The sequence below is a fragment of the Chelon labrosus genome (genome assembly GCF_963514085.1).
Source record: "Chelon labrosus genome assembly, chromosome: 22".
NCBI lineage: Eukaryota > Metazoa > Chordata > Actinopteri > Mugiliformes > Mugilidae > Chelon > Chelon labrosus.
In genome coordinates, this window is record NC_140355.1 from 10,625,533 (window position 1) to 10,653,236 (window position 27,704).

General features: G+C 41.8%; 2 protein-coding genes across 5 annotated transcripts in view; both read right to left on the reverse strand.

Annotated features, from left to right (window-relative positions):
* Positions 1-11,972, reverse strand: part of sardh (sarcosine dehydrogenase) — a 42,383-nt gene extending 30,411 nt beyond the window's left edge. For 3 of the 4 annotated variants that reach the window (XR_014699740.1, XM_084572298.1, XM_084572296.1), the window contains exons 1-8: positions 11,620-11,972; positions 10,661-10,850; positions 9,926-10,062; positions 9,544-9,722; positions 7,300-7,479; positions 5,965-6,088; positions 5,784-5,884; positions 2,674-2,778 (exon numbers count right to left, since the gene is read on the reverse strand). Coding sequence is in view for 3 of the 4 variants with exons in the window: in XM_084572298.1 (XP_084428424.1) it covers positions 2,674-2,778; positions 5,784-5,884; positions 5,965-6,088; positions 7,300-7,479; positions 9,544-9,722; positions 9,926-10,062; positions 10,661-10,845 (1,011 nt within the window). In the remaining variant the exon portion in view is untranslated. The remainder of the gene's footprint in view (positions 1-2,673; positions 2,779-5,783; positions 5,885-5,964; positions 6,089-7,299; positions 7,480-9,543; positions 9,723-9,925; positions 10,063-10,660; positions 10,851-11,619) is intronic. The other variant, XM_084572297.1, reaches the window with a different exon arrangement.
* A 2,865-nt stretch (positions 11,973-14,837) lies between these two features.
* On the reverse strand, positions 14,838-27,040 carry cercam (cerebral endothelial cell adhesion molecule). The gene is made up of 12 exons (XM_084572746.1): positions 26,436-27,040; positions 25,495-25,605; positions 24,045-24,162; positions 23,753-23,887; positions 22,237-22,441; positions 21,992-22,111; positions 21,783-21,859; positions 21,426-21,532; positions 20,807-20,939; positions 19,688-19,815; positions 19,093-19,296; positions 14,838-16,991 (listed from the first exon to the last, which is right to left on the reverse strand). The coding sequence occupies exons 1-12, from the start codon at positions 26,636-26,638 to the stop codon at positions 16,763-16,765; spliced, it is 1,770 nt and encodes a 589-aa protein (XP_084428872.1). The 5' UTR covers positions 26,639-27,040; the 3' UTR covers positions 14,838-16,762.
* Between the last annotated feature and the right edge of the window lie 664 nt (positions 27,041-27,704).

The following is a 27,704-nucleotide window of genomic DNA, read 5'->3' on the forward strand; positions in this document are numbered from 1 at the left end:
TTCTTATAAAAGCATAATTTCTTCATGTGCCAGAGGGTGACAGCTTTCCTGATTCATAGCACACTGAAAAAAGAAATCAAAGTGTACTTTCTGAAATGTAAAACTTGTTAAATATAAGCGGTTCTTTAAGTTAGAAGTCTGCAGTTATGAAAAAATCCTGAGGGCGCACTGGAGGAAGTTTCTGTCTCTTCCCAATTAGTGCAAGTTGTGACGCTTTCAGTTTTGATTAAGACTTAAATGTCACATGAATGTGCGTGAGGACAGAAGCTGCTTCTACGCAAAGAAAGAGTTCAGCGTTATTACCGACACTCAGCTGGACTATCTGAGGAGCGCTCTTTGTCCTAGACACCACACTTCTCCTGTTCCCTCCCCAAGCCATCAATCCCGCTCATCTTCACTCACTGGGCATCTTCTATTCTCTCCGTCTCCCTGCTAATTCTCCTTTCTGTATCTCCTCTTTCTTGTTCCATCCGCCTCAAGACATCAAAGCAATGCTCAGCAGCGGAACGAGAACAAAAGGAGCTGCTTCTGCACAAAGAAATCCTCTAAAATGTAAAACCACTGAGGGGACTGCAGACAGGCGAGCAGCCAGACGGAAAGGACGGAAGGTCCTGATGTCAGGAGAAGATATCATCAATAACCCCGCAAAAAAATAAAATAAATAAAAAGCGTGCATAATCCTTCTCATTGCTTTTTGAACGGTCCAGAATTAAATTGCATCGTCAGACCAGAGGTTTAAAGGAACTGATGAATAAATCAAAAAGGAATCCACGGGGAGTGAAAAGTTAGGAGTGTACAACATCAGGACAGAAAACAAGGCGGAGAGGCGTGTCACCAAAGCAGCCAGCACACTTAACAAACTGCTCTTAAGACTTGGCCTTGAGAGAAACTACATATCCGTTAAGACCAAGACCACTTGCCAACTCAAAGGCATTTTAAAAGATCCATTTCCAAAGTCAGCCCCCCTCTTTAAGGAGTCAGTCTTTGCTTGGAACAACTACCTGTACAATTATCTTGTATAGCTGCCAAAGCACTGTTTGAATTATTGGTCTTCAAAGCCTCTAGAAATTTATCAAAATACATGTTCCGGTAAATGAGATTTTACCTGTAGTCGAGCAAAAACTATTTGTTTTGTTGTGGGTGGTGCTTAAAGTACGGGATCATTAAAATCAAATGGGGTTTATCCCCTCTGGGGCATGCATGACTTTGTACTCATCAATCTGCCTATTAGAAAAGAAATATGAGCAGCAGTGGGCGGGCAATGAGTGTAAGAGTTTCATGATGGATCACAATACAGTACTCGATGCTTTTCTATAATAACTTTTCACTGTAAGAAAAAATGAAAGGGCATGATGTTTGATCTTTTCTTTTCACAAGCCAAGGGAGTTTCAGCGCGAGTTCAGTATTAGTTTTTGATACTAATAACCTTTTGATATTGTGTAGGTGGACTTTAGTCTGACGAGAATTTGATACCCAGACTTTTTTTCTACAGAACCAACCAAACATGGTGAGTCCATATCTTCTTTTTCCATTTAATATACTTCCAAAAGCATTGCCTCAGTGCACCGCCAGATAGAACGGTGGAGTCAAACTCCATCAGAGAGGTGGCCAAAATTAAGAACTGACTCCAAACCCCAGGCCTTGACTTTGACATGTGTGAGATAGACTATTATATACAGTTTGTTGTTTTTTCTGTATGCAGAAAGACATTTTTGGAAATAAGCTTTTTATTTTTATTGCAGAGAGTTGGATTGGATACCATGTCCACATGCCTCCTGTCTCCACCTAAAACTGCCAATTGTCATTTTTTTCCATTTATTTTTATGTCAAAGTTACACAAATGAGATGCATTGCACAAACAAGGTAGTTTATGGTAGATATCTCTTTTGTACCTATGGCCAGTCTTCTTCCCTGTCCCTGCCATAGCTCTCTATTTCTATCAGATAGTAAGTGATGCCATCAAAACCTTCGTCATAACTCTTGGCCATGATAGCCATGTCGGTGTTGGCGATGTATATCAGTATACTGAGTGGTTTCACACAAAACTACAGTACATTTGAATCGACCATCTTTACAACAAATTGCAGTTTTCTTCGCTTCCAACAATATTATTTGTAAATCTACAAACACCATGATTGTAATTCATATCACAATGTCTCTCTCTTTCAAAATCACAAAATTCTCCCTCACTTATGACTAAAATTAATTTTTTGCCTCAAAATAAGGTCAACCAGAAGGGGTGGGACCTATTAACTGAGCTGCATGGTGTTGGTAGGTTGCTACTTCTGCTTGAAAAAAAAGATCTGCATACTTCTCTCCAACACTGTGAAAAAGATTCAGGAACGCACACGGAGAGATTTGTGAGTGATGTTATGAATGCATTCTGACCTCCAAGCTAATACAGTTACAGCACAGAGACTAAATAAGAGATGAGGTCAAAATGACACACAGAACAAGAAGCATATAAACAGGATTAGAGTTTATTGAGCCTCCTAATTGAAGTATTAGATTTTTTTATTATATTGTCTTTTTTTTCCCCAAGTCAAACCAGACAGACGTTATGTCATGCCGCTCAGCTCAGGCACACAGTCGGTCAATACGTGAGTCTTCCCACAGTATCAGAGCCACTGACAGGGAGGGAGAAGGTTAATCGTTAGTAATATTCAGGCTTACCTCATCCCAGAAGATGGGGTTCTGTTCGTAGCCGCCCACGGAGAGGGCGTCACCTTGGAGGCGCAGGTACACCGACGCATCGTGGTCCCTGACATTTGGCATGTTCTGCAGAGATTAAAGTAGAAGGATGTTACAGTAGACAATCGAGTAAGGATATACAGTTTCAGACACTAATACAAGTTTTTTTTTGAGCTGTTAAAATATGATTAGGTTAATTTGTTTGTTTGATTGTGTATGAAAATGGTTTTAATTCCTAAACCTTCGAATTTGGACATGGATACTGAAGAGTCTTGATTTTGAGCCAGTTATATAACACTATAACTTGAATATGTCTCAGTAAACAGCTAAAATACTAAAAAGAAATACAGCAGACATCAAAAAATATGTGGAGAGAACTGTATAATAAGAGTTTTTATCGACATTTTGACATTTTGTCTTTTTTTAAGTAATTATGTGGCCTTTAAATTTTCAAAATGAACAAGGATTTGGAGGACCTTCAATCTTTATCTACAAAATGAATAACTCTGGCAGCTTAAACTGTAAAATATTTCTTCAAAATGAAAAGGCAATATACACTGATCAGGCATAACATTATGACCACCTTCCTAATATTGTGGAGGTCTCCCTTGTGCCTCCAAAACAGTCGTGACTCAACAGAGGATGGACATGGGCCTTCTGAGGGTGTCCTCAGAAGAGTTGAAGGGAGAGGCCTTTGTGGATCAGGCTTGTTCCAGTGCATCCCCACAGATACTTGATCAGTTTGGGATCTAGTGAATTTGGAGGCCAGGTCAACACCTTGTGCTGTTTTTCATGTTTTTTGAGTTGTTCCTAAACCGTTTTTGTGTGTGTGCCTGTGTCAGGCTGCATCCTGCTGGGGATGGCTGCTGCCATCAAGGAGGGTCATTGCTATGGGGTGGGGGTGCCCGGTCTGGTCTAGGTGGGTGGTACATGTCTAAGTAACATCCACATGAATCCTAGCTCCAAAAGTTTCCCAACAGAACACTGAATTGTCAAAAGATGGTCAGTGCGTCAGTGGTTTTACTGCTGTGACTGATCGGTGTATGGACCTGGATCAGCAAATACTCAGTTTCACTATGGAACAGTGGATAGTTCTAATGCTAATTTCAGCATAAGCGTTATTCTGAAGAAGGAAACTAAGAGCACTCAACACCTATTCTTATATATGCTGTATGTTGAAGAGGGAATACAATACGGAACATAACAACCGTACAAATCTTTGGCACACAGCATGACATACCTTAACTAACCACAGTGTTTCTTTATGAATCACATCTCAGCTACTGACCTACCATGAAATTATCTTTAAAAAAAAAAAAAAAAAACAGCAGAGAGATTCATTCATCCCCGTGTGTGTCGGTTTACATTCACGCAGAAGTGTTTAATGAATAGCTACACTTTGTTGTCTCATCTGTATCCGCTCTGTCATAAGGGCTTTTTCTTTCCACAGTCAATTGGTTTTCCGGGTACGAAACCAAAATACCAGCGAGCAAGTTGACATTTCAAAAAAACGGCTCGCCGCAAATAACAAAAGCCAAACTGCTCCTTTCCTCTGCACTCAGTCTGGCAGCTTACCCCATGTGATCAATACAGAACACTGAGCAATACACTCTACTGTCCTCCATGTGCACATGTACACACAGATAAAAACATACAGCAGCTACTCCGGTGGTATTTTTAAAATTTAAAGCCACCACAGCCTCCCAGAGTAAAGACCCTTCCTGTCAGACGCTTACAGACACGACACGCGGTCAGCATGAAATGTTTGACCTGACAACTTGCACACTCCGGCGGAACAGATTTCCCGATGACACCAGAGTGTGCGAGCGTGTCACTTTGTCCGTGGGCCGGCGTCTCTGCACATGATGTTGCAGTAGTGCTGAGTGTTGAGCTCCTCTTGAAACTACACAACGCAGGGAGGCTCTGACAGCTCGCCTGAAAACCGCCGGCCTCTAGAGGACGAGCGCAGTCACGCATGAGTACACTAACAAAAGACTAACATGCACAAGACCATGTACACAAGCCATGTCAGACAGAGTCCTCAGCATCAATCTCCCATTTTCTCTTCACACAAACAAGCAACTCATTCTGGTCTGGACCATTACAGGCTGAAATCTGTTTGGTCACAATGCCCCCTCTTGGTCATATTAGCCAATTACAGACAAAAAAAGATAATAAAATGAACAGTAAGTTGACGTTAGCTGCCTTTGAGGAAGTCTGAAGGTTCCATTAGCCCTTATAATGGAATATAATCAGGTAGTAGTAGTGACATGATCATGGTACATGTGGAATCTATCATCATTATGATTTATCTGGGCTTTTTAAAAGCCGGATGGAAACGTCAAGCTTCTTTGCCGTATTGCAAAAACATTACGTTTAACACTGATTATACGGAAAAGGAAGCACCCAGCCCGAAAAGTATCAGAACAGAAACCCCACAATTGCAATTACATGCTGACAGGGGATGAGCACAGGTCAGCAAATCATTTTCATCGTACATAAAGCAACACTGTGAGTCTGTATGAGTCAAAGAAGCAAGAAATATTGCATTTGAAAAGCGCAGCCTTTTCCATTTCCTTACACCTTGCGTGTTTATTGTCATTTTCACAATATGTTAATGAAAACATACAGAGGCGTGAAATGCCGTTTCTCCTCGTCCCACGTATATGCTGACAAGACACACAATAGCAACTACTACTACTACTGCAACAACTGCCACACTACTCTACTGCCATGACAACATATTACACCACGTATATTCACTTCTCTAGTCAGTGGTTTTAATGTTGTGGCTGATCGGTTATGTGTATGATGTTGTGGCTGCCACGTGGGTCACGACCTGAAAGCTGCTGGATGGCCTCTTGGATCATAATCTTCATATCAGTGTCTTTTCGCGTTTACATTGTAAATTATTTTGCACGTTTCTCTGAATTTTGGAAGAGGAATCCTTCCTCAGTTGTTCTTCCTGATCCTTTTTTTCCCATTTTCAGAGTCGATGCTCTAGAGGCAGAGGACGCTGTACACATTGTAAAACCCCTTGAGGCACATTTTGAGATACTGAGCTATGTGGTATAAAGAACACAAATCCCTACCTGTATGCCTTCAATCCTCTCCGTCACCACGTAGGCGTGATGCATTGCGATGAGAGGAACCTTGACTCCAGCCATGTCCCCCAGCTTGGTGGCCCACACACCTGCAGGTACGCGGAGAAATGAACGCCTGTAGCTGTTGACTAAAACAAAAATTGAACACCAAGCCTCTTTGCCATCTCACCTGCACAGTTCACCACGCAAGGCGTCTCAATGGTCCCATGGGGGGTCTCAACCGCCTTCACCTTCTTCACCCCGAGGTCGTCCGTTCGCACTTGAATACCAGTCACAGGGCAGTTCTCGATCACCTGATTCAAAGGGGACAATATGGAGATGTTTGCTGACATGCTGATATGCTCCACTCAGTCTTGTGTGAGGCCTCCACCACTGCTCTTTCTGCAGTGTGACTGACGTCTACTGAACCAACAACACTTGTGTGACAGCTGTTGTTACTCCAATTCATACTTTATAATGTTGAAACTATCATTGCGTACTTGTCCTAACTCTGTTCTCTATCCTTCACATCACAGTGTTGCAGTGCACCTGTCAAAGACATGTATTCAGTCCTTTGGTTTTCTTTGTTTCCATTGTTTCTGGGAGTGTATTTTTGGATGTCTTGCTCTCCAGCACCTGTGCAGAGTCAGTTACTGCGGTGATCTCCTCAAAAAGTAACCACTATTATAAGACCAAAAAAAAAAAAAAAGCAGTAGTCTGGACCCAGCTTTTGCAATGAAAGTACTGACCGTCCTAAAAATAACGGGAGCACATAGGCGAACATGGTGAATACGTTATGCAGCACGTTTTTTCTCCGCCATTCAAGCCCTTTGCTGTTCAAAACGGCAATTAATGGTTAGCTGTGCACAAGGTTGTGGAGTGGCAGTGTACACTCCAGATACACTCCAGTTCAGATAAGGGTGCTATTTTTACACCGCACGGAGTTATGTCACCCAAATAATCTGACGGCAGCTCAGAGGAGCAGATCATTGGGCGAATTTGCAGTAAAACTAAAAATAGTAGATCAAACTTTGCAATGGCTTCCAATGGACCAACTAGACTGCAATTACATGGACTGTATCACATACTATGTGCTGTAATGTATATCCATGGCTAAAATAGAACCAACTGATCTAACAAGAGTAGAATTACCACCTTGCAGCCAACCAGTCAAGACACGGTTTACACCTATGTTGGTCCAGACTCACAATACACTCGGTGTAAAGAAGACTCCAAAGGAATTTTATTTTTGACGTCACAGGTTAACGTGAGACCTTTTACGGATTAAATGTCATGATGTTATCATGTTATTAGACATTACAAGATTTGGTCGTAATTACCATTTAAATTCTCTAGTGTGTTCTACACTGAAGACATTTCTTTGAGATGTTTCAGAGATATTGCATTCGCAAGATCGGGTCAGATTAGTACAGTACAGCAAGTACAGATTAAACCTGAAAACATAATGCGTCTAGAAAGAATCGGGGTCGGCACAGTAGCATACAGAAACAACCAGATGGGTTACCGTGGCTCCCCTGGCAGAGGCCGCTCTGCTCAGGGTGGTACAGGTTCCCGCGGGGTCCATGGTGCCATCTTTTGGGACATACAGGGTTCCATACAGATCATCGACGTTCATCAGAGGATACAGATCCTTGGTCTCCGCGGGCGACAGGACGTGGGACTCGATACCATAAACTTTACCAAGCTAGGGAAAAAGAAGCAGACGACTTGTTACATTGATTTTTGGATTCATTAGAAAAAAAATCTGTTTTATGCTGCATTAAAATGTGCATAAGAATCTGTCAGGACTTAAAAACACATCAGTATCTTTGTCTTTTGTTTGCTTAGCATTGTTGCAGGTAGAACAAAGTACATTTGCTTCATAATAAAACCTCCAAAGCAACAGAGTTCACCATCTTTCCTAATGTGAAGCAGCTGCAGGATGTGCTGAGTTATGTAAAGCTGTAAAGCAGCATGTCGTTAATTAAGTTTTTATCAATGTTTGCTGATGTGGACATATTTTGCCGCTTTTTTATTTTGTGGTCAGACTAGTTGTACAATGCGCACTGATAATGTGATGTCTCAAGTGAACTTTGAACACACATAATCGAGGCACACAACAAAGTCTTTCCCACTAATGTGCCACCTCCTCGTATTAAGCGATTAAAATTCCAATTGGCTTTGCGTTCAAAAGTCATGAAGAGTAGCAGCAGGGCGAAATCTGCTTCATGTAATGCCTCATTTGCTGTAGTGGATGAGCCTGTATGGCACACTCATCATGTTTAAACATGCCGTTCTGTGGTACCCAGTGGGTACAGAGTTCATTACCTCAATAATGCCATTATTTATGATCCATTACTCATTGACAGATACATATAGCACATTTACATGCAGATACATAAGAGACATCCTGTTCTTTGAGGCATTTAGACCTATGAGACCCTTTTGTTGCCTAAATGTGTCAAGAAAGACATCTAGACGTGCATCTTTTTTTTCATACAAGATAAATCCCTGCTGTATGGCTGCCTCACTGCTGTCACAGTGATACGTTCTCTTTCTCAAGTCACCTCTTGTGTACTTGGGAAAAAAAAAAAAAACCCTTCAAGCAGTTGCTGCCACCTACTTTGTAGTGGACCCGGTGACACCATGACTGTTGCCATGGAAACCATTTAAAGCTATATTAACCACATCTTATGGCAGTGAATTACATATATGAGTGCCAAAAAAAGCTAAATGTAGGCATTTTTCAGAGACATTTAGGTGAGCAGAAAACAGAAAGATACACTGATCAGGCATAACATTATGACCTCCTAATACTGTGTAGGTCTCCCTTGTGCCTCCAAAACAGTTCCGACTCAACAGAGAATGGACACGGGCCATCTGATGTGAGCCTTGGGTTGAGGGGAGGGTCCTCGGTGGATCATCCCACAGATACTTGATCAGTTTGGGATCTAGTGAATTTGGAGGCCAGGTCAACACCTTGTGCTGTTCTTCATGTGTTTTTGAGTTGTTCCTAAACGGTTTTTGTGTGTATGCTTGTGTCAGGCTGCATCCTTCTGGGGATGGCTGCTGCCATCAAGGGGTGTCATTGTTATGGGGTGGGGGTGCCTGGTCTGGTCTAGGTGGGTGGTACATGTCTAAGTAACATCCACGTGAATGCCAGGTCCAAAAGTTTCCCAGCAGAACATTGAATTGTCACAAGATGGTCAATGTTATTTACTCCACTGTCAATGGTTTTAATGTTGTGGCTGATCTGTGTATATTTCTAATAAAATATTTTTCCTGCCTATGTGAAACTCCATGACTGATCATTTCTGATTGCCTTCTTCAAATTTAATATTTCATCAAATTGCATCAAACTTTCCTCGCTTACAACATTTTTGTGGGGGAAAGTTGGTCTGAGGACGGTCCATTAGGAACTGATCATGTCCTGGCAAATATCTGCCAGGCCAGTCAAATCATTTGGGTAGATTTGATGGACAGAATAGTAACAAATGTCATACAAGTCATCTGAGCAACAGAATGGCTCTGGCTTGTTGTGGGAATATACAGTTAAGTATTTTTTTTCTCTGTATCAGTTGGAACTTCCCCCATAATGAAATCTAAATGGCTTGTTACCAGACTCATACACACATAAAGAACTGGGTCTGCCTATGTCAGGCTATATAAGCACTTCATTTATACCAAAACCTATGCTAGACAAATCTTTTGTCCCATGATACCTTTTAATCTCTCGGCCAAATCATGCTGCTATTCCTTCCTCACTTACCGACATGAGGCGCTTGTATTCGTCCAGCCTCTGCTTGTTGGAGGCAATGAAGAGTCCTCCATTCTGGATCCAGCCTGTGTGGAGACCCGTCTCCTCCTCCAGATCTTTGCTGATCACATTCCTGGTGTGGGCCAAAAGTTCCACCTCAACATCACTGGGACGGAGCTGCCACAGCAGGCCTAGTAAACAGATGAATGTTAAAATAACCTTAGATATAAGGCTGTGTACAGAATGTGAACACTCACACGCACAACCAAGTTCTCCACTCATTATAAATATTATGTGCATGGGATGGGTTACTGGGATGCTACAATTTCAGCATGTACCATGCCAGGTAAATACATACTCCATAATAGCTGTATGTACTCCTACAGTTTGTTACCTGCAGTGTGCCAGGTGGTGCCAGCGGTCAGTCTGTCTCTTTCCAGCAGAACTACGTTTGTCATCCCCATTTTAGCCAGGTGGTAGACGGTCTGACAGCCCAGACTGCCTCCTCCAATCACCACCGCGTCGGCTGACCTGGGGGCAGTTGGCAGGTAACAACAGGTTAGGTGAGGGAATTAATTTCAATGTAGGGCAGGGAGCTCAAAACAGTCAAATGAAAAAATAAAATAAAAAATGAATAGTTTCTCAAGTTGGGACTACAACTGCAATCTTGCTTAAAGAGGAGGAGATTAAGAAATGTATTCCTACCCTCATATCTGTTGGCTAAATATGGCATTACAGTAAGAAGCTGATTAAGGGATGGCAAACAAGGAAAAGGCAAGGCTCTGACTAAAGGCTGAAAAAATTTAACTCTAACACATTTAACAAAGGACACATTGAGCCTTGATTGTTTAACCTGTACAGGAACACAACAGCAAAAGGGACTTTGTTTCCCTCCTCTTCCAGGACATCAATTGTCTCATATTTCTCAATATGTTGCCCTGTTCATTTAACTAACTGACTTAAAAAGAAATGTGCCAACTGACCTAATGAATAAAATTATGCTTGGTTATAAAGTGACCATTAGATTATTCCTACGCCAGCTGCACCATTTTCACATTCATGTACTAATCCAGTATCTCAATATGAGATCTCAGGGGGATGCATCACTCCATCCGTCCATGGACCTAACCTGGGCAAAGGCTTAGTGGGTCCAGAGGTGGCTCCGGCCTCCTGTTTGAGCGTCTTCTCGTAGGGGACGTTCTTTTCCTTGGTGGGCTCCGAGCTGTAGGACCGAGCGCTTGCCCGACACAGAGGAGAGAGGGGAGGCCGCACTGCCAGCACCACTCGCCGAACTGCGCTCCCGAGGAAGGCCATGGCCCCTGAGGATGGTCACAGACAGGCTGCAGAAAATCTAAGGTTTTGGAGTGAAGTCACGCACAGTGCAACTTTTTCTAAAAAACAAACATGACAAGTTTTTCAGGTTGACTGCAAACTGAAAACATTCCCAAAAATTCCTGCGTGGGGATCAAGGTTCAGAGTGTCACTTTATCACAGACAAGCGGCTGTCACTGTTGTGCATGAAGGTAAAAGTGTTGTTGTTTGCAGAGGGTTCAGATCAGGCTGGTATCAGATGCCCCGAACAGTGAACTCACATTTAAGTACACAAATAACTGATCAGCTGATTTGTTAACTAAAACCTCACCAAAGACATACACAGGATGATATTATAGATACGGGCTACAGAGAAACATTCATGCGAGTGAAGTGTGTGGTGACGGACAGGTTTAGCGAGACGAGATAAGTTCACACATATGAAACATGCAACAGTTTGACCTGATAAGAAAGATCTGAGAAAAGAAAAAGCAATGATAAAGACGTGCGTAAAAACTGCAACAGAGTCAGCACATGAGAAGTCGCTCGTTCGTGATTTTGCAGTGCGATAACATATGACCAAAACAGCGTGACAGATTGAATGGACACACTCCAGCGTGGAAAAAGAGGTGCCTTTAGCAGCTGTAACGTGGCATAACACGCTGCATGTGATCTTTCACACTGACACTAACAGCTCCGTGCAAAACGACACCAGCCCTGCAAGCTGCACCAGGCAGTAACTTTGGTGCACGAGAGTAGATCCACATGTACACTTACACTAGTTCCGGCTACTTACTGGCTGTCCCAGAAAGCGATGCAAGAAGAAAAAAAAAAAAAGTGGGGGTAAAGAACTACTTGCTCAACGAAGGAGCCTGAGTGCAGGAGTAAAATGGCCGAGTAGTTCCGTACACCAAAGAGAGGTAGCGCTGCTGCTGTGGCCCAGGACAGGAGCTGCAGTTAAGCTGTCAGACAGCGAGCTGCAGCGGGAGCGCAGCTGTACTTCCTGCTTTTTCGACCCCTCCCCACGCCGCGCTACAGTCATGGGCATGCTTACATACACAGTCAACGCAGCACAGGGCAGGCTATCATAAATTAGGTTAGCCAAATCAGATCACTGCAAATGACCTGCCCACGTTGTGCAGAAGCATCACAGAAAAAAAAAAACTAAACAGTAATTTAAAAATTAAATAAATGAATGGAAATAAATATGGTTGGTTGTTGTTGGAGGAATATTTGCAAGGATGTAACTGCAGCAAATATTTGCACATGTGGAAATAGCAAAAAATAAATAAATAAAATGGCAGGGAAATAGTAACCCAGTAGGTCAGAGTGTGCTGGCTGGTGTATGGTTTTAATAAATGTAACAACAACACACTGATCATTAAGTCTTCGTGGATCTTTGTTTACATGTGCAAGCATGTCCATCGTTTTTGAAAACGCTCACATAGTCTGCAGAGGAAGAAAACAATGTCAGTTTGTTCTGTTTGATTTCTAAATCTGTGTGTGTTCGTGTGCTGGGGGATGTCGGGGTCGCAGCTGCCGCTGAAAACTCCTTTAGGCCCGGAGACCAAACCAAGCAGAAGTAGAACATCAGATTAATATAGAACATAATGCATGCTTATGTCTAGCTTGTTTGTGAAAAGCATTAGATTTAAAGCTGTGTTGCACAGAAGAGAGGAGAGGAGAGCCCAGCATGTCCAGCATTATGAAACTGTATGCTCTGCAGTCCTGAGCCATATGCAGTTTCTCTGCCTGCTGAGTTGACCTCATGAATCCACACCCCCTCATCAGCAGCCAATAAGGTGCTGAGTTTAGGTTCCGTCCTGTGACAGGAGCTTCAATCTAGTTCAGACAGCCCTGAGCAGGACAGGAGCTGAATGTAGGAGCTGCAGCCTGTCCCTCTATCTTATGTATGGGGTGTGTACTACTTCATGCGTGAAACTAAGAAACAGGAAACTTTGTACTCTGTTGTCTTCCTCAAACTTTTTTTATGCGGTTGAACAGTTCATTTAGTACAGCATACATATAAGGAGGTCTGCTATGCCTGCACAAACACCATGACTATAAGAACATATGTAAACCATGACTTCAGTAGCATTTTATTCATTCTGATCTGTGATTTGACGATCCAAAGACAAATAAGACTGTGCATATCACACAGACTACTGCATGTGCAGACAGCTCTGGTAATGCTCAAGGTTAAACATGCGTGCTCTGACGTGTAACTGTGTGGGGAAAAGCTGGATTAAACATGGGTTAATATGGGCACTAATTGTTGAAGCAGAATAAACTAAAGTACTGTGTTCTTGTATGGTAACAGTAGCGTGAAATATTAAGTTTGTTGCCGTTATCTTGAGGTATTTGGATTTGAAAGCAACGTCAAATCAGCTTCCATTAAGGGGATTACATGTGTTTAACTACCGTACAGTAATGGCTGTGTGGTTGGCTTACTGCCATCATTTTAAGGTGTGGGAAAGCAGGGTGACTGATGGGTGTAACAGGTGCACAGGTGTTTTCCTTGAGCATGCATATACACACAAAAAGGTACTGGACTGGAAAGAGTAATGGGGGCTTGAATTCACCTTTCTAGTTGTTCAGATTTTGCCAAGAAACACAAAGACAAGCTAGAAAAGTTCTGGGGCAAAGTTTTATTAACAGATAAGATCAACTTTTAAACTTTACCAGAGTAAATGAAAGTCAGAACTGTTGAGAAAGACAGGAACTGCCGGAGGAGGACGCCTACGGCTGCTTCAGGAACCGGTCCTCCTCTGACGTTATCACTAGTTACAAAAGCATGATTAATTCAGAGCGTGCGAAAATAATCTGTGTGGCCACAACAAGAATGCAACACGAATGTTGATTGTGCAACTAAAGCTTTTAATCAATTACAAAAACCGGCAGGTCCTAGATCGGCTGAGTAAGTCAGCAGATTTACAGCGGCTATAAAAAGTCCATAGCGGCCTTAACTAATACTAAGCTGAATCTACAATACCCGTCTCACCCGCAAACCCCTCTGCATTATCCCACTCACCCGACACACATCTTCCCCAGTCTGCTGCCATCAGGGAGGAGACTGGCAAGTCTTTGGGCGAGGACAAGTAGACTCAAGGACAAGGATACAGGAAGCTGAACATGCTACCTGCTCTGCCCCCTCTCAGGACTCTTTGACTTGACTTTGACTTGAGGCAGCCACTGACCCTATCACAGTACTCGTTTTGTGCTCAAGCTATTGTTGATTTTGCAGAAAGAACTGCGGCTCCTACAATGTTGTTTTGGCTTCTTAACTGCCTTCCCGAACAATATGACTTCTTGTTGAAGGGACCCCTCTTCTTGATAATGTCTCTGTTGTGCCATTACATTTTCTGCTTGCTGATGACTGCTGTCACTGTCTTCCATGTTAAATGTAATGCCTTGGAAATATTTTTGAAGGCCTCACATTGGCGATATTTTTCAATAGTGAGATTCCCATTATTGCTCTGTAAGTTATTTGTGGCCCATGGTTCTTGTAGTCACATTAAACCAAATTCTTCAAGAACAGCTGACATTTATTTGGAGTTCATCAAAGTAACTTTAGGTTAAGCAGGTTATTCTAAAGTTTTATTATCACATTTTCTTCTCTATAGCAGCGTGACATACGTTGTAATTCTTTAAAATAAGGGTATAAAGTTTCACGTATTTCTTCACATCGAGCCGAACAGAGCCGGATAAATATGATTTGATTTTAACCCGTTTTAATGGAAGTAAAACAAAGATGTTATTTCTAATCCATTACTGAGTAGCAATACAATTACACTATGTATTTACTGTAACTTAACTAGTCATCACAAAAGTGCAAATATGGGAAAGTTTAGCCGTTTCCAGGTAGTATGGTGCTTATTGCACTGAATATTGCACCCTCTTGTGGTGAATTTAAGTCAGTACAACATCTGTTAAATTGCATAAACAGCTCTAGCCACAAGAAATTTGGGATTTATGAAGTAACCACAGTTAGACAATTAAAAGAGTAAAAACATTTTATTAACATCTGAACAGTTTGCTGTCCTGTTGTCCAAACATTCTGATGTATAACATGAATACAAATGTATGAAACACACTGAAAGAGACTGAAAGGCCTTGATTGCATGCTGTACATCATGTGTCGACCACATCGCAACAGACTCAACAAATAAATTAAGACATTTACAGGCAAAGAAACATGCAGAAAAAAAACATGAAATCAGACCATATTAATTCTCTTGAATGGAGTGTGAGTGTGCCGAGATTTCTACTTTGTATTTTAAATACATGAAGGACATCTCGGTCACAACAATCAGTTATTTGCAATGCAACTCTGTCTAGAAAACATCCCTGAATCCCACTGGTGCTACAAAAAATACCATTAGAAGATATGTTTTAGAGATTTTTGCTGTAAGGCACAAACGGTCATGTTTCAAAAAATGAGAGAAGTTTTTCCTCAAAACAAATCTATGCGAAAACTGGACAAATGAACCAAAGCAACATGCTAATATATCAAACACACACTTAATCAGTTTGCTTGTATTACTGGACCTTGCCTAAAATAATACTATATGATATGAAATGTTATGTCTGACTTGTTAAATTATTATACAGTTTTTTATGCATTGCCAATTTAGACAACCTGAAATTACAGTTAAACTGATGCTTTGACAAAGATAATTGATTTTTTTAATTACATTGAAGTCATGTCGAATTTCCTCTTTATGAGTTTATGCAGCCATGGGAAAAAAAAAAGTAGTCCACGTTAAAAGAAGAGTTGGCTTTCCGTGAAGTTTCTGGCTTGGCTGGTTTAGTTTGTTGGCGTTATTGTGTGACTTTGACACGTTAGTTTGTATCGTGATGTGTTAAAAATAAGTCACACACCATTTTGCTGCAGAACTCCATCCATAGATGATAATTTCATGGCTTCTGTGATAGTTCCCCTGTTTGCCTCTCTAAATAAAGATGTTATATAACAACTATGGATAAGTATCGCATACAACTCCACTCCGAAGATACTGAAAAACACTTTAATCTGTCAATAGCCTGGTAATAAAAGAAGCATTTTGAAAAGGCTGAACATTCAACGTGTTGGACTCACTGAGAAAATACTAGCTGAGGTACATTAGTTGTTGCTAAGAGAAATATGAGTCATGATTAGTCTACATGCAGCTTTATGTTGGATGCTGTTGGACGTTATGCGCAAAGACAGAAATGCATAGACGGACAGATATACTGAGATAAAAATAGAAAAATAGAAAAAACAAAACTAAACCAATAAAAGTATAAGACTTTTGTCCATTCTTTCCAGGAGTTGTGAACAGTGCAGCTATTGCAACCTCAGTCTGTCATCAACAGATTAGCAATAGTCATTGGAAAGCCACCTCTCTGGTTTCCTATTAAAAGCTCTGTGAGTACAGTTATGAACATGCAATCATCCCAAGCACACCTGGCCACAAGCATACATTTAACCAAAAAGTGTCTCATCCAGACGTCCGACATCCAAACTACATAAACTGTCTTGGTGAAACAACTTCAACTAAATGTCTGAACAAATAAAAAATAAAATAAAAAAAGAATTAAACGTTGGATTGCTTTCATGAAAAATCTGTTGTGCAAGTTCACGCATTTGAAACGCTAAGACATCTGTACAAGTGTTTTTGTTTTTACAAACAGCCTCAATAATTACCATCCCTTTTATCGTTTCCCACAAAAATATTCTAGTACCATAGAGTTGCTAAAATGCTTTGAAAAGAAATATAATAAAAATCAAAGTTCACTTTAAAAGACAGCGACCAGGTCAGTGGATTGACACAGAGTGGACTGAAATAAAGTCTGAGAACGCTTTCTCCACCCAGCATCTGTCTCTCCGACCTCACGGCCTTTTGACCTGCCCACTCTCCGCGGCTACGTCTGCGCCGCACTAAAGTTCATCCCTGTAGGCAGCTGACAGCATTTGGGGTGCGGCCCCTTTCAGGGTCTTGTGGGAACCCCTCCAATCGGTCCTTACCGAGTCATCATCCCACAGGGTTGACGTCTCTGTGTCGCTCAGCCACTGGGGATCACCGGCGTAGTGACAAGGCTGGACCAGGAGGGGGCTCGTGCTGAAGGCTTGTAGGTTTCTGTTGGGGAAATGGGACTTGTAGTCCTCACTGCAGAGGAAGAACAGTGACAATAGATGTTGTTGGTTTGATTCGTTTGAGACTTAAAAACACATTTAGAATGTCACAATAAAAAACCTTCTATTTACAGGAGAACTGCATCAGAGACTAAATATTTTGTGCATTTTTGGCAATTTCTTCAACAAGTATAATTTAAACATCACTTAATAGATATTCTGTGATCCATTTGGAATACACTAATTTGACAAGAGAGGGAGACAGAGGCTGATTTCAAAGACAGTTCAGTTACTCTTAGCATGAAGGGCGACAGAAGGCCCAATGTGTGGGGCGCAGTCGTTGTGCATTCTTAGCAGGGTAGTCAAGCATATCAAATTAGAATCACAGAGGTGAGGGAGAGACAGAGAGAGGGAAGAGAGAAAGTGGGCTGGCTATAAGCCAGTTTTCCACACATGATGGAGCACACAAACACTGCCAAGCCTTCTGGTGTGGCACAAGGTGCAGTTAATTTCTTACAGTCGGTGCCTGATGATGAGAACAGTTGTCTGGTCGAGGCTAATGTTGGGGATATTAGGGCTAGAAATGGGGGCAGGGATTTATGTCAGAACTGATAGATTAAAAAACTGTCTAGAAGTGAAGTAAATATCTGAAAAAAAACTCTATTTTTTTTAAGGTGTTCCAACAAATGCACATCACAGCACCTTTATAACATACCACAAACCACAAATTGCACATAAAACTATGCTGCCTGGGTTAAGAGATGGAGTGGGATGCTTTTGGGATGTTGGCAGGAACTAAATGTTCTGCTATTTTATGAGAGATTCGGTGTGTTTGTTACCAGATGACATATGAGACCGTCAAGAATGAAAGAAAAGAAGCCAAGAGACTACAGCCACACTAGAGCTAGCACACCGGTGCTTTGAGCTAAATGCAAAGACGATTACAAATATAATGCTACTATGCTTATACTGCAAATTGATTTTTATTTATTTATTGTTAAACTCAAAACACAATAAGGCAATGGAAATGTTACTGGTTTTGGTAGTATTTGGTCATATTTGGGTTCAGGTGAACCTGAGCGAGCTAGCGTGGAGGCATAACGTAGCAAGGTCAGCGCTATTGCTAGCTATCACACTATTTGAAGAGCAGGACTGGAAAGTCAATACATTTCACTTGTAATTTGTTCAACTAGAAGATTAAGTAAGACAGGGGGTACCCTATCAAGACAGGCAACCCAAGCAATTGTTTGGGGCTCTGTGAGAAAATGAAAGTTACTGCCACCGTTGTAAAGTAAGACACCTCTCTGGTCACTGACTGTATCGAATTAACAGACAGGTACTTCCTTGACATAGTGTCTTTGTGTCATTTATGAACCATTTTAATTTAATTTATGTAGGTTTTAATATGTCCAAAAGTTTCCCAGCAGAACACTGATGGTCAATGTTACTGTCAGTGGTTTTAATGCTGTGGCTGATCGGTGTATACTGCCACCAAAAAAAGCAACAAGCATGACTAAAAATGTCAGAAAGTGTATTTTTCACTACACGCCCGGCTCAAACCCATCAAAAACAATCCACACTGGCTATTTAAGTCTATCTGTCACACCGAGCCTAAAAGAGTGGCAGCCCACATTGTCCAAAATCCAGACAATCAATCCCAAAGGAACACGCTGCCACGAAGTCTGAGCACCGTAAAAAGTGAAAATGTTCAGAAACGTTAAAGATCTATTTTGAATGTTTTCTATTTCAGCACTACTTGTTTTTTTTAGAGAAACTCACTGAAATAAAACCACAGTCTTCACTGTAGTTCTTTAATCTACAAACTCCACACACAACTAAGCTAAATATAAAGCATGTATACAAGTTTAGGCAGCTATAGGAAAGAATGTTTTTAGCAATTATGAGGTCTGTTTCATCTTTATAGGCCTCAGAGATTATAGAGTACTGAAAGACAGGTTTTATTATAGAAGTCATTGAACGTGAACATGATTTAGAAACAACTATAAAATGTCAACAACATATCGTCCTGAGACGAAAACAACAAATACCTGACTTGAAGTGTGTGCAGAGTAGTAGGGATATGTGTATAAAAATCAAATCAGTGCCCGTGGGTTCGTTGCCTTTGTGATACTTACTTGGGATGCTTGTCATACATGATGGGGAGAAATTCATCGACAGGCAGCATCTTGGAAAGCGGCTCAGCATTGAGAAGCTTCAAGGCTCCCTGCAGTGAGATGGCGTACGACAGCGTCCAATACGAATAATCAGCCACCACCAAGTTCCGAACGTTCTCCACCGGCTCCTCGTTTCCAGGATTCACCTGCTTCCTGCCAAGGTATCTGTGGCGACAAAAATCCGGTATGAGAAATAAAGAGGGCAACAAAAAAAAGCAATAGCAGAGAAAAAAGAAACACATGTGATCGATGAAAAGCTGTCATTAATTTGCTCCAGTTTGCTGCCAGACAGGTTGGAAACTATTTTTCTTCAGTATTTTTCAGCACATGCTCTGCACATGTTTTATCAGAAAGACGAGGCAACTACAAAACACACAGAAAATAAGCTTTTAACATCTTCCTGTTGATGTCAAGCTATTACATCTAGAGATGATGTATGCTGCATTCCTGAAAGTGGACTTTTCTTCCAACTGATTTCTTCTAAACCCATTCTTTGACACACACTAGTGCCGATTACAACCTAAATCCAAAACGGCAAGAATGAAACGTAGCTTACATAATGTCCCAGTCCAGTTCCACCTGCTCCACCTCCTCCATCAGTCTGAGCAGTCGACGTTTGAAGTTGCCCTGGAACCGGACATCGTCTTCAAAGATCAGTGCCTTTTCCATCTGCATGTCCACCATCTGAGGAAAAGAGGGGAAACCTTCATACGCAGATTCTATAACAGACATAAAGTTCATCTGCAATCATAACCAACTTTTATTTTCAAGATGCTAAACATGTCATGAGCCTTCTGCATTGCATTATAAATCAGACTAAATCGGGCCAGGAAATGACTTCATCTTGACACTGGAGAGCGGGATCTTTACACATAAAAGACCATCTGTTAGACCCAGACTGTTGCCAAACAACTTCACACAATCTTGATTAAGGTTTGATTAAATCTTTCTGTATTTCACAGTAGAAAAGAGTTGTCTGTCTGGTATCTGTGGTAACATTCCTGTGTTGGTGCACCGCTAGAAATGAGTTTTACATCAACCAGAAATGATGTTTTGATGTTTTTCCAGAGTTAAAGGGGGAGCAAAGCTGCATTGATGGAGATCGGGTAGCCTATAACGCCTAGGAATACAGCGGAGAAAGGATGGTTATGAATGTAACCAAGGTTCTGTGAAGTCTGACGAACAACAATGAAATATGACCTAGGAAGCATCCAAGAAAAGTTTCTGATGAACCAGATGAAAAAGAAACTCAGAGTTCAAAGGAATGATTACAATCTAAAAGAGAAAACAACTAACTACCAATTACAGCACCAGTGGTGTGGCTTTTCCATGTTGGAGAGCTCTAAGAGGAAAATAAAGGGAGTGAGAAAATGTAGGCATTTGTCATACACAATGCATCAAAAGTTGCATGCATAAGAAAGTGAGCTCCAGTTTCTCCAAGTGCAGATGGTTAGAAAAAAACAATAAATATCACAATATCACAAATAAATATCATATGTTAAAAACATACCATATTAACATTGCATTGCACTGTTAGGAGATGCCTCTGCAAGCACAGGTCACACCGACAGTGTTTCTACTTCCACTGCCAGAACAGGAAGGCAAAAGTTCTGCACTATAGCTTTAACGCTTCATATATGAGCCGTGGGCGAATCTTTTCCGCATGACCTCTCACCTCCTTCCAGATGAAATAGTGACTGAGGAAGCAGCCCACTTCTCCTTTGGTCAGGGTGCGTCCAGAGAAGGGGTCGTAGTAGCCTGGCAGCAGGTCGACACCCAGGATCTTAATGTCACTGCTGTTAAGGGCACTGCATATAGACACACATACGAAGGTTACACCAGGGGAAAAAAAAGGTGCTCTACCTTGTGCAGTACTAAAAGGGATAACCTGAGTTGCATGGAGCCGAAACTATAAAATGAGATTTAAGACAAAATTATGACAAAATTCCCTTGGTGCATTATGTTTAGCCTTTTTAATAGCATGAACATCTTTCTCAATTTATGATTAGAAGTTAACCTTAAACCAACAGTAATATCCAGGCTTTTAATCCTATGTGAGTAACTGACGAATCATTACATCCCTTGAGAAAGGTAACTATAAACCTAAACAGAGGCAGCTAAATGAAAAGACTGAGAAATAATGAGGCGGTGTAAATGAGCAGGACTCCTAAATAAAAGACCAACAGGTTTACAAAAGCGTTTCTCTTTCTTGTGGAAACGCTCAAAGTAGTCATTCCATCTAATCTACTCCACGGATGTTTTCCTATTGAGCCTTTGTCTGAGCGCGTACTCACTTTCCATCAACGGCGTCTACAACCTTGACGTCAATCTCCAGCTCGTTCAGAGAGAACAGCATCCTGTCTCTGCGGTCGGGACGGCGCCTCAGATTGATCAAATATATCTGGAGACAGGAGGACAGGCGGTCATTCTCTATTTCAACTCTCATCTTTGGCTTCAGCAAACAAGTCCACTATACCATGTGCTTCCTTCATGCAAGAACAACTTGCTTCATGCTTCACAATTTAGTCTGGATGAGGCAAAAAAAGAACGATATTTTAATACTAGTAATACAAATCTAACGTCGAGAGAGGACACGTAACACCCAAGCTGTGGTTGAAATCCCTGAACAGTGATGTGTGAACAATGCCTACCTCATCAAAACCCATGAGGTCTCTCTGTTTCGGGAACATGTGGATGAAGCGAGAAGCATGCATCGGGGGGCCATCGACTGTTTGACAAACAGGAGACGTGAGTGAAGCTAAACCAAGACAGCATGAACTTATGCAGATGTGAATGATACGATAAGGATTTGGAAACGTGTGCCCCTTGTGTTGTCAATAGTGAATCAGTGCGTTCTTACTCATGGACTCAAGATGGACATGGACAAAGTTGATGCGATCGTCTTCCAAGGTGTGGTGAGGTTTGGCTGGGACGTTCAGGTAGCCGTAGCGCTCCTTGTTACACAGGTACATCTGTATCTCTGAGTCAGTCAGTCAACAAATGAATGAATTAGTAAGTGAGACGTTTACTGTTTACTCAAATACTCCACCGCAAAGCGACTGCACGTTGGTGAAATCGTTATCTTGTGGTCGGTCGCTAACGTACCTGCAGCCCGGCAGGAGAAGGCGAAAACAATGATGTCATCATAGGGCCACGAGTAGTCCTCATGAGGAGGGTAGAAAGCCAGTTTCTTCATGCCCTCCTTCCTCAGATCCATCAGCAGGGTGCTGTGGACCATGGGCACCGGGAAGCAGCCCAATCTGTGACGGTGACGGGTGGGGAAGTACTCCGCTGTCCGACGATAGTACCCCTAAAAGAGGGAGGAATATATAAAACTCTGAGCATGACTCGACTTTGTTTTTACTTTTTCTCAAAAGTGCTCTTTACAGTATACACCAATCAGCCAATCAGCCATAATATTATGACCTAATATTGTGATGGTGCCATATTTTACCTCCAAAACCGACTCCACTAGGCCTCTTACAGGCACCCAAATGTAGGTAAGCATCACACTGGCTCACCTTATTCCCATAGTGCATCCTGGTGCCATAAGTTTCCCAAGTAGGCGATGCATCTGGTCATCCACATGACTTAAAGGGGGACTACTGTTTTTTTTTACAACCTGGAACTTATTTCTGGCATAAAATACCATCATTTACTCACCCATATAACTTTTGTGTAATTTGTAGTCCTTCGGGAGATATTTAGATCTGCGTATATCCATATAGTGGGAGTGACTGGGGCACCGAAATGCAGCCTCTAAAAAACGCATTATCTGCCGCGAATCTCGTTCATTTCACCAATATTTTGTTATCGTACGCTAGTGCTATTCACCATTGAATCCGGAGTTACCTGTTATCATCATCGGGGGCTGTAGATTGACCTACAAACCCCAGATGATGTCTTCTGACCTGGATGATGTCATCTCTGTGCGCCGCGCGCACCCGCGACGGTCGGCTTGTTTACCTGTAATTTGCTACTGCTATTTTTTTGCAACATGGCTGAATATTTTCCTGATTCTGAGGTTGTGGACAAACCATAGCAGTAGCAAATTACAGGTAAACAAGCCGACCGTCGCATGCTGCATTTCGGTGCCCCAGTCACTCCCACTATATGGATATACGCAGATCTCCCGAAGGACTACGAATTTTATATGGGTGTTATATGGGTGAGTAATCAATCGTATTTTATGCCAGAAATAGGGTCCAGGTTGTAAAAAACAGTAGTTCCCCTTTAAAGAGAATGTGACTCATTTTCTAATGCTCCAATGTCCAGTTCTGGTGCTCACATGACCATTGTAGACACTTTTAAGCTGTAGACAGGGACCAGCAATAATCTGTTCAGCAGTTTGAGCTAGAGTAGCCCATCTGTTGGACCCCATAGGCCAGCTCTATGACCCTTTTCACCGGTTCACCTCTTTTCACCACCTTTTTCCTGGAACTACTTTTGATGGGTACAGGCCACTGCAGAAGAGGATTAGGGGATGCTCTGGTCCAGTCACCTAGCCATCAAACTTTGGTCAAAGTCACTTTGACAGGTGCCATGATATGAGATAATCAGAGTCTGTGATCATAACATGATGGCTGATCGGTGTATAATCTAATATTGAGGCGCTGCTCACCTGCGGAGTGATACCACACCAATAGTTGGAGTAAGCCCCCTGAGAGTCCAACATGGGTGCGATGACCGACTTGTTCTCTGCGATGAGCAGGTTGAGCATTTCTGGGTTGGTGAGGATATTGTCTGTGTCAGCGTACTGAAACAGAGGAAAGAGATAAGCAAATGTATAGTGTATTTCCTCATCTAATCAACAGAAAAGGACAAGAAGCAAGTTCAATCTGATAAATGGAAAAGACAAAACACTGACATCAATCTTACAGGGCTATCGCAAGAAAGATTATTTTATAAAGTACCAGGATGTAGTCAGCCCAGCGTTTCCTGGCAAAGTTGAGTGCTGCCTGCTTGAGCTTCATCACATACTCATATCTGCTGTTGGGCCAGTGCTTAGGACCCAGCTCTCCTGCGTAAGACCTAAAAACAGGAAAAGAAATCACTGCAGGCTATATCATTTCATATCCTATCATTTAATACAGAGTTAGGGTGCTTTTATCTATAGCTGAGGAAACACTCGAGATTTCTTCAGCTCAGACACAAGCCCACACTGATTGACACACATCGACAAGCAGAGACATGCTGCATCAATAATTCTTTTTAGAAAAAGTATTTTTTTTAATTTTTTATTTATGGCAATGGTAAATTAAATGCACTCTCTTCTCTTTTCTTTTTAGTCCAGAAGCAAGACCAACTTCCTGCCCGCAAATGTTTTGAAGTTGGTCTGGAAACACTCCACTGGGAACTGATTATGCTCCAGCAAAGATCTGCCGGGTGTTTCATGCAGTGATGGGCAGAAGAGTAACAGAATTTGTGTTCAACTATATGTCTCTGATTGGGTTTAGGACTATCCACTTGTGTGCAGAGGTATTTTTTTCTCTGTGTCGGCTGACACATGACCCATAAAGAAATCCAAATGGCGTGTCACCAGACTCATAATAAGCGTTGAGTCTGCCAAGCTTGCATTTTTGTACGCTGGTGATATTCAAAGTGCTTAACAATGTTCCTCAATCCCCCATTCTTACACCAGTGCTGGGAGCTTCCATGCTGGATGCTCGCCTGCCATCGGGAGCAACATTGGGTTTGTTTATGCGCCCAAGGATGCTCCGGCACGCAGAGGGTGATTTTGGTGCTGGTGTATATACGTAAATGTTTAATGCTGGCATGTATCTTTGTTTAAGTGTATTAAACGTAAAAACAACGCACAAGATGGAAGCTTGGTATCGTATTGTGCATACAGAACAAAACACACATAAAAAGTTGGATTAAAAACAGCTGGACTGAACGGCTTCATGACTGCAGACGATTAATTCGGTCAGACTGAATAAGCACAAATAATTTCCACTAATGGCCTCCTCAGCTCAGACAGATGTCCAGACACGCACACTTAAGGACAAGCAGAGGCGAGCTGCATCATTCCTCATTATGCAAAGGGGAAAATCATTTTAATTTCTGGGCCACGCCACGAAGAACAAAAGACAAACTTAAGAGGCTATAAAAGTGTGTTAAAACAGTCTTGTGGCCCAGAAGAAAGACAAGTACCAATGTTTAAAGCGCACTTATGATCAGGACCATTTGGAAGGGAGTTGTTTTATTTTGTTACTAACCAGTATAACACATCCAGAATATTTATTTGGAAGAAAGATGACTTTTCCTCACATGAGTGCACCTACTGATGTGTCCCAACCGGCTGTGTATTTTCATACCAGCTAGTAAATAAAATCCAATGCATTAATCTATATTTGGACTTACGTGGGCTGCTCCATCGGCCTCCACTCGACATAATGGTAATATTTCTGCATGACAGTCAGCCACTCTTTCAGGATGGCTGTGGTGTTATCCGAGTTGTGATCTGTGGCTGCCCTGCGGAGAGAAAGGGAGAGAAGAATGTAAGGTAATGAGCAGCTGTCCTCTGCCTCTACATCTCTCTCGATGCCTGAATTACTTTTTGACTTTTGAGGACTTGGACATTGGCGAACTCAGTCACCGCTGGACAGGGAAGGAGTGCAGCCGGTGGTTAAGATATGCATTGGATGTCTCTTTTGGAGTTATTTTCAGAAGTGTGACTGCGGTAAACCTTTGCTTGGCGGGAAGCAGCGGTGACCAAAATGACAACATCCACACTTTGACAATTTAAATGTGCAAATTAGGAGGATGACAATAGGAAGACTGGATTTTTAAGAGACTTTTTGGATAAATCGGATCAAATATCTTTAATTCAGCTGATTAGCTGACAGTCAGACCTTTAAATTACATCATCCATCAAGAATTTCTTATTTTATTTTCAGAAAACTTCAACCTTATATGATCTGACCAGATGGAAAAACATTTTAAGTGGGTGGGTAAGTCAGATGCATACACTGCTAAAAATCAGCTGAGCTAAGTCCCAGTGGTTAACTTACAGGATGAGTTACTTTACGTCAAAGTTAAACCACTGCATAGATAGTCTAGCTGCTCTAGACAAACTCCACGGAACATTTGGAGCAATCCAGAGTAGGAAATTAATGCGGCGCACTGAAAGGCAGCCTGCGCAGAGAAAGGCGCAGAGGGAACAGGGGAGGGGTAGGACGCCGTTGCTTTCACGAACTAATTTAAATGCCATTGACCTTTTGAACGGCTGCTATAGTCGGATAAAAAGGAGACCAACCCCCCCTGTACAAACAGCCCGACAGCAGATCATGCAGGAAACCCACCACACAGAGATGCGATCTTTGGGGTAGTTGAGCCTCTCCAGAGCTCCGAGGTAGTACGGCAGCGAATGGGCCGTGTTTCTGGCTATGATAGCGATGACCACTGTAGGAGGCTGCATTTTCGACTCCTCGGGATAGTTCTCCTCCGAAAAGTAGCACTCTGCGTGGAAAAGCAAGGCCCCCAAGACTAGAAAGCGGAGCAACATGGTGGAGGGCTGTGAGGGGAAATAGTCCAGGGTGCTTCTCAGCGGCAGCTCGTATCCGCTGGACGCGTCAGCACTCCAAGAAAAAAAGAAAAAAAAGAAAAGAAAAAAAAAAAAAATCAGGGCTTTCCCAAAAACTTCAGCCCCCTTACTTCATGTAGGAGTTGGCCTTTTCCAAGAACGAATCCAAACCTGATCTAAACAACTTCCGCTGGGAGAAGAGAGCGTGACTAACTAACTCCAAAGATGGAGGCGTGATTTGGACAGAGTGTTCATAAACTTCTGCAGGCAATGGAGATAAACTCAAGCGTTTACCACAGGAAAAGGAAAAAAAGAAAAAGTAAAGAAACAAACAAAACAAAAAAATCAAGTTTACTTTGTGTCAGAATGAGTCAACACGTAACTATAGACATTTAGACTGCACTGTCGACTTTTACAATTACGCACGACAAAATATCAAAACTGTAAAACCCATTTTATTTTTTATTTTTTGTTAAATATATATATATATAATTTATAATAGAGATCCTGGGTACGATGTATCAAAGCTGAAGACTGCAGTACACAAAGAGCAGTTTGTGGAATTCTCTCTGGTAGCAATTCAGATATTCGCCAGCAGGGGGAGGATGTGATCCAGAAGATGAACCGTGACATGCGATGATAACATGGTTGGATCTTTCCACTGGGGTGACACTGGGATGAAACTGTACAATCATGTAATCACGTAATAATCACCTCTCACACTTATAATCTTCTACGTTTAGAGGAGGCGTAATAGATTTATAATTGTTGCAATGTACCGTTTTACATTCAAAACATACGGTAATTGATGTTTTAAGTATATTAAAGCACACAGCAATATATATTTTTAGCCACAAAACCTTACTAATAAAACACACTGAAAAAAAAAACAGATGCATAATTGACCTTTCATAATATGCAAATAATAAGTGGTGTTGATGGTGTGCATGTTTGCAGCATTATCATGAGGCCTACCATTGGATGGCATTGGAATATAAATGATGTATTCACTATTAGTATTATTTTCATGCTACGTTATACATCTAAT